At 33.4% G+C, this 7,812-nt stretch overlaps 1 protein-coding gene across 2 annotated transcripts; it reads right to left on the bottom strand.

The window, feature by feature from the left end:
• Window positions 1-373: 373 nt before the first annotated feature.
• On the bottom strand, window positions 374-7,128 carry LOC126677559 (oxysterol-binding protein-related protein 2A). Of its 2 annotated transcripts, XM_050372239.2 has the most exons (11): window positions 6,287-7,114; window positions 4,901-5,260; window positions 3,843-3,939; window positions 3,090-3,487; window positions 2,575-2,730; window positions 2,203-2,370; window positions 1,981-2,121; window positions 1,555-1,785; window positions 1,328-1,441; window positions 982-1,172; window positions 374-607 (listed from the first exon to the last, which is right to left on the bottom strand). In XM_050372239.2, the coding sequence occupies exons 1-10, from the start codon at window positions 6,758-6,760 to the stop codon at window positions 993-995; spliced, it is 2,319 nt and encodes a 772-aa protein (XP_050228196.1). In that variant the 5' UTR covers window positions 6,761-7,114; the 3' UTR covers window positions 374-607; window positions 982-992. The 2 variants fall into 2 exon arrangements, with proteins under 2 accessions (XP_050228196.1, XP_050228197.1); XM_050372240.2 differs by lacking the exons at window positions 374-607; window positions 982-1,172 and having other exon boundaries at window positions 1,328-1,477; window positions 6,287-7,128.
• Between the last annotated feature and the right edge of the window lie 684 nt (window positions 7,129-7,812).

Consider the following 7,812-nt stretch of genomic DNA (forward strand, 5'->3'; position numbering starts at 1 on the left):
AAAAATAACAGGTGGTATAATAAAATATAATTAGAGTAAAATAAATATAATTAGAATAAAATAATAATTAGAAGTAGATATAATTATAATATAAACATATTTTAGAGTAAAAAGAAATAACTATATTAAAAAAGTGAGATATTTTTTTTATCTTTTTCTTATTGAGATAGAAAATTATATTATTTTTTAAAAGATAGTATTTTTCATAATTTTCTCTTGTTTCAATAATAAACTTAACAGAGAGAAAATCAAATTGAAGGAAATTAAAAATTCTAACAGTTTACCATGCCAAGAAAGCTAATTCTGGGATGATGATGATGATACATTTCCTTTTCTTTTTCATTTATTCTTCTTACAAAAAAATAAAAATAAATAGCAGAATAAAATTATAATTATAGGCCAATGGCTGGTACAAATTCAAAGAACTTACACACAAACAAAGATCTGTAGCAGCGAATTAGTAATGTTACAAGAAAAAATATTAGGTTCTATCCTATCCATAACTGCTCAAGCATTTCTGTAGCCAAAATTTGCTACCTTTGACAAGGATCCTGCAGATGGCTAGAATCAGGAAAATCTACAAGTGCTTGCTCTTTCACTGCCTTTTCTGCATTATCAGAATGATGGCGGAAAATGGGATATCAATCATAACTATATTATACCGGAACGGATAACACCAAAACGACAATGCAACGATATGTTATAAATATAAAATTTTAAAAGCATTTCTGGAAACGGAAAGCGGCAAAACCATAGTTTCTATAGGAATATGTTATAAATATAAAGTCTTGGAATTGCATAAGCGTTTTCGGAAACAAAAATGAAATGTTGAAACATAGAACTCGATAAGTTTCGGTACAACATAGATGATAATCATGTCAGTTCTTTCCCAACAAAAGAAAAGTTGCCAAAACAAATCAGCTATTATAGAAGTGTGCTTCTAAGAAAGTGGAGCTGCAATTTTTCAGGAATACTAGTTACCTGAATCCGAGTCAAGACCCGTATGAGGATTCTGCAAGATCACCACTAAATTCACCAAAAATATCTGCACATTCCTCCCATTTTCCTTGTTCCCGTGCTTCCCAATAACCGCCCGAATAGCAAAAAGCTCCGTCTTCTTCTTCTCTATGGAACCACCTCGGCTTCCATCCATGTTCTTGTAGTTTTCTTGACTGCACAAAATGACGATGAGCACTAATAATAATAAAACATACACGAACCTTATGATCACTTCTAAAGATAATTCGAAAAATTTATTGCAAATCTAATTCGGCATATTGCTGACACTATGATTCAACTAAGAAGAGATAAGAAGCTTTTAACATACCAATCTCTGCCGCTTCTCCAACCGTTGTTTCTCCTCATTTGCCTTCTCATATTCCCCATTCTCCAGATGCCTCTGGTCTGGTCTAAGCCTAGAATCCGTAGGTGGAAGTTTCTCCTTAATCCGTGATCAAATACCCGGGATCAGACATGGCTATAAGAAACGATTAGATATGCATAAGAGAAAAATGAAAATGCACATCGGAAAACTGTACATTACATCATCTCTACCTGCAGTCCTGGTGTTAATTCATTTAGAGTGATCGCAAACGACGTTAAGTTGTACCGAGTGAGATTAGGAGGTGGCTTAGTGCTTTGCCAAAGCAAGGTTGCATTAGATGAGGAACTGCAATCCTTTATCTTACTAGCCCCATCATCTTTCGTAAAATAAATACTGTCGTCCCACTTCCCAAATAATGTAGCAACTTTCTTCCCGGAAACATCTTCGACAAACCCATTGACCTATACTATTCAGTTTCGGTATGAGTTTCTGAAATAAAGGTGAATGGTATGTTTGACAAATTTCACAAGTTTAGACCAACCATGTTGGAGCTTAGTGAGTGAAATTAGACCGATCATTCAACCGATGCATTTAGCTAGAAAAGACACTAATAATTTTATACATTATATTTGCGAAAAGCAGGAATATCATGGTACCTGGTGAGGATTTCTGTCAAGAAGTGATTGTTCTTTGAACTTGAGTTTGCATGAGTATTGTCTATTTCCTTGTATATGCATTAGTCCATGGTGATCACAATACAATTTACCAAGGATAAGATTGTAAATAGTGGTTGTCACCTGATGAATGAACCTATGTTAATATTAAAGCACCAATAGAATAGAAAATCAAGACAGAAGATTTTGCAACAAGATATATACCTTGCTCCATCGGAATATTTCTCCATCATCAAACTCTAAAGTCAGCACTCCAACAGGATCAAGCTGAATTGACCGCCCCCAGAATTTTGAACGGAGGTTGCTGTCACCCCAAAACTTCCACCCTCTACCTTCACAATGGCAGGCTATGATAGTAGGGTGATGACTAACCTGTATCAATTTGAAGTATCATTAAGATAAACAATCGGCGGACAAGCATTCATGAGCAGCTTGCAATGCAGAAAATATTATTTTGGATTCAAAATGTCATTGAACACTTTCAAATTGAAATGGGTTTGGCCCTTGGATACTTCAATGAAAAAGGCAGCAGGAAATATTCTTCTCAAATCTAAGTTATGTGATGTATCTACTGACCTTCTCTGAGAAGAAACGAAGTCCTTTATCAGGATAGTCAGCTTCATAAGTTTCTCCCAGCAAAGGGTTGAAGGGTTTGCAGTGTCGACCTTCAGAGGAAGCATATCCAGAAGCAGCAAATGCAGCAACATTTAATATCCTCATGAGACTATTCCCCTGTGCAGAAATCCAGACAATTAACCAATAAGAAGCAATAACCAATAACAAGTAAATTTAATAACGTGCAGATGATCCGCAATTAGGAATAATCAATTCGTGCATCTTATTGCACACTAAACAATTTATGTTTCCGTGTTTCCAGGCTTAAACACCTTCCAGGCTTAAAGATCTAAAGATTTGGTTTGTTACCAAAAACATAAGCAACTCAATACAGTTTAACTGAAACAAAATGGATTCACCAATCTCCATGAATATACACCCCATACATGCCCCTTGAGTTAATCTATTATTAGCATACATTATGTGATATTTAAGGGACAAAATGTTTCGGATGCATTAAGACACAGATGTCCTACCTCTTTTCCATACTCATAGGCTCGGTCCAAAAGATAAGAATATTCCAAGTCCTCGAAGCACTTCTGAAGAGACGATAATGGTTCATTAAAGTAAACTGGGAGACAAACTCGTGTGAGATCCTTTCCCACATTGTCCTTGATCATAGACCAAAGACTGACTCCTTTTTCCTTCTCAACGGGATCAGGAAGCTTATTTCTCCTTTCGACATGTGGAAATCCAGATTTACGAAGTTCCTTACCGATATACATTTTCTCTTCATTTTCTCTTACTGACCCATTAATAATCGTAGGTTCAGTAAAATAATCTTTTGTATCATAAAAAGAGGATTCATCTTCCTCTGATATTTCCTCAAGTTCTTGTTTCTCAATATCATCAGATGATTCTGTTGTGCTACATTCTGGAACCCAAAACAAGATAATGAGAATAAGACTGCACTGCAGCCCAAGCAATAGAAAATATGGTTATTGATGCATCTTGAAGGAGCAGAAACTTAAAAGAACGAAAATAAATAAATAATGAAAAGATCATTAACAAACCACACATACGAATATTTATGAATGGCCAAACACCAGAATAAAGAATACAAAGAATTTGCTGATTTTCTGGTATTTGAGAAGGCTAAAATCACAATAAATCAACAAAGTACCATTTCAAATGTTCCACGGTAAAAAAGAAGTGCTTACGAAAACTGATATATACGTATAAGCAACAAAAAAATGAGAAGAAAACATTGAAGCAAGCTGTGCTCATACCACTAAATTGTTTACGCGCTAAACTTGAAAATCCATGCTTTGTCAATTGAAATTCTCCATCTGGGATTCCCGATATTTCAGCTTCTATATTAGCTGCCTGCATGAGCAAAAGAGAGATTCTTAAAAAGTTAACTATGGACCTGATGCAAGTTTATTTCATCAGAAGTAAATATAATCTACGAAATGAGATTTTATTATGCAACAGAACTCCATAACTGAAACCATTTAAGGGCAAGAGACTGAGCTATAAAAACAACCTGTATCTGGAAAATCCTACAAAAATCACTTTAATCAGTGACTAGATTTCCATATGTTTCACATGAATAGCAGGATGAAACTCTCATTCATGTCATACATGAATTGCCTTGTTTGAAGAACACACTGGGAAGCTCTTCATATGAATAAATAAATAGTTGCTATGGTGCTTCTCTTCATTTATTAGCATTATAATTTTCCTTATAATTTATTATAAGGTCAAAAAAAATATGATTTTTCATACCATCAAAAATAGCATCAGCAACTTGAAAATCTGTTTGCATATCAAGTAACGAGAAAACTGAATAACATTTTTCTTTTGATATGAAATATCCATAAGTACTTTTAGTTATTTTAGAAACCTCAATAGTTCATCATCAAAGCTAGAAGCAGGTGCGAAACCACCCTTAGGCTTGGATAGGCTCCAACATGGGCTGCACTCGGAAATTTTCAAGAGAAGGAGGTAGGGTTGTAGTGAAACCAGGGCTAGATGGAGGTTAAGTCTGGGCTGCAGGAAGGTTATAGGTGGATTAAATCATTCGCGTGACATTTAACCCGGGCTGAAATGAAATTTTGGTTCCGCCACTAGCTAAAAGTGTAAGTGCATCTCCATATGAACAAGCAAAACTTGAACATAGTGTGAAGCAAATAATCAAGTGATATTTTAAACCTAAAGTCCTCAAATGTCTTAAACGTAAAGGTTTTGAATTAACCACTATCTTAAACGTAAAGCCTTTTAATTGAGTACTATCACATAATACAATGAAGATTTCTACACAAAATGAACAATACAACAAAGTTACCTCTAATTGCCTCAATGTATCGAGCAAACTAGACCTTTGCTCGAAAAGAATTTGAACTTGTCCTTGTATTTCAGAGAATTCAGACAGCATGATCTGCTCACACTCCTTCACAAGAATTTCACTGACACCCTCTTCAAGTAAACGCTTTTTAAGCCTTTCAGTTGAAAGAGACAGGTCTTTAGGTCTATAAGAAACAATATCATTCACCGATCTTAGTGGAAACAAGGTCCTAGTAGAGACCAAAGCTTGAATCCAATCTGCTCTATCTCTTTTCGAATCAGTTCTAAGATGAAGTGTCTTAGTTGCTGTAAATATGTAAAATCTCCTATCGTCTGACTTGCTCTCACGAAACGATGATATCTGGTTCAAGAATTAACGTAATCATCATCATCATCACATATATTGTCAAGAATTGCATTCTATCAAACAGTTTAAATACAAACAAGAAAATTACTGAAACAAGAAATAAAGTGCAAATCTTTATACACAATTCACAAACATTAGACTAGGATCAACAGTAATAAAAGAATATGCTTAAGAATGGTTCAAGAATTATACTAATCAAAGTAGGTGGCATAATAAATGGAGCCTTAAAAGAAAAGTCCCCACATTTTTTAATAGTACTATTGTTTAAAATCTTGATAAAGATCACATAAGATAAGAAGTAAAAAAAAAACTCAAAGTCATACTTAGACTTCAAACAAACTAAAGATAAAACAAATTCTAACACTAACCCATTTTTTGATTTCAGCTCAAGTCTTGAAATTCAACAAAACACAAAAAAATCCAGATTGAGTAATGTTAATTTTTTTAAAAGATTATAGTATTTGACCAAAGGGTATCTAAAAAAGGGTAAAAAAAACACAAATGGTATAAAAAATTTGATTTTAGAAAAGCTGAAATCTAACCATCCATTCATGTACATTCACATCCACTGGCTTAAAATAAAAGTGATGTGACTGCGAATGCAGAGACCTACAATGTACACATCATATCTTAACTCACAAACACCACCCAAACCCACCTGTTGATGTGACCCACTCAACATTAACACCCAGTTAAAACTGTTAAAAAAATAACTAAAAAAAAAAGATAAAATTTAAAAGCCTCTTTTAGCTGCTTAAAAACTGAACATAGCAACAAACCTGCGGTTCATAAGTCATAACATAACCCCCCCTTCAAAAAAATTGCCTTTTTCTAGCTCAGATTTCAAAAACATAACAGTTATTACAATCACTCATCAGAAATCAGATAATTTGACCAAATTTGTAGAAACTGTAAGAGAAAATTTTGAATCAAAATGTTTCTTGTAATAGCAAAAATATATACCGCCAAATAAAAATAACACAGATCACACAGTAAATGCTATAATCTTGTAAAATGTACCTTTAAATGAACAATGCCGACACCTTTTGGCTGTTTCCGGCGAGAACTTGAATTACCACTGACACTATTGATTCTCGAGAGCCGACTGGTGGATGTTTCTCCGATCAATCTGACGTCATCATTAGAAGATAATAAATGAATATTTTCCGGCCGGCGAGTCTTTGAGTAAGATAGGACGCCATTCTTTAACAAGAACCACCGTGATCTCCACCCTTTGCTGTAATTAGTCCACTTATAGAGAACTCCGGCAACCGTGGTTTCTGATGATGATCCTATTAAACAACGTCCATTTGCATTAATGTTATTGTTAATGGCCGCATTGCCGTCAGATCCGCCTGAAAACCCTGCCGGTAAAGATCTTGCTCGTGTTAGTAATGACGATGATGGCTCCGGTGATTGGTCTCCGATTCCCGGACTTTCTAGTGAGATGCAACACAATGGGTGCAATTCTTTAACTTTCATTTTCATTACCATTAATACAAATCAAGAAAACAAGAAAATCAAGATTCAAGAACCAAGAACCAAGAAAATCAAATTAAAGATTTTCTTGATTCATAACCATTAATCAAGAAAATAAAGATTCAGAAGAGAAAAGAATCAAGATTGGAGAAATCTGAAGCGAACCCAGAGAAATATTTAATAAAAGATTAAAACTTGGATACTAAAACGTCAAGAAGAGAGCTTTTTTTATTTTTGCATTTTAGTAAAATTGGATAAAATTTGTTTAAGGAAAAAACAAAGTGGAGATATTAAAAAGGGTGTTGAGTAGTATTAGTATTGCTTTGTGTTTGTGTTATTATATATGGAAATGGATTGGAGAAGAGAGGAGAGGAGAGTTTTTTTTGCCTCACACCAAAGTAATAAAGAAGAAAGGACATAGATGGCAGAATGGTAAATAAAATAAATGTTGGTTTTTTCTTGAGAAATTAATGTGGAGTTTGAATCTGAGTTGTATTTTATTGGTTGGTATAATAATAATAATCTGAATTTGTTTTGATGAAAGAAAATTTTATCTGATTTTAGAGAAATGATAAGATTCTAGAAATTACTAATAAAAGCTATAAATTCCAGACTATATATGATGTGGATAATAGTGTCAAAAGATTAGTTGTATTGTTTTTAATATTGAATTGTACATTAAATTTTATAAATTTTATCTTTATTAATTAATATTTTAAAGTTTTTATCAATAATTAAACAATGAATGAACCAAGAGCAAATTACTCAAAGACCTAAATCAAACCATATGCTATTTCAGTTTTGATTTTATAAACTATAACACCTTTTTGCTAAATATAGGTACCAATAACAGGATAAAACGTGAGGTACCACATCATTTGCAAATCGTTTAAAAATGAGGTACCAAATCGTTATAATAATTAAAAGTGAGATACCAAATCGTTTACATAGTTGAAACTAAGGTGTCAAATTGTTTGAAAGTAAATATCAAATTGTTAATGGAACTAACCGAAGAGCCTATAGTTTAATAAAATCAAAACTGAAGTACTAAATCGTTTAATTTTCAA

This window comes from Mercurialis annua, linkage group LG4 (genome assembly GCF_937616625.2).
Source record: "Mercurialis annua linkage group LG4, ddMerAnnu1.2, whole genome shotgun sequence".
NCBI classification, from domain to species: domain Eukaryota; kingdom Viridiplantae; phylum Streptophyta; class Magnoliopsida; order Malpighiales; family Euphorbiaceae; genus Mercurialis; species Mercurialis annua.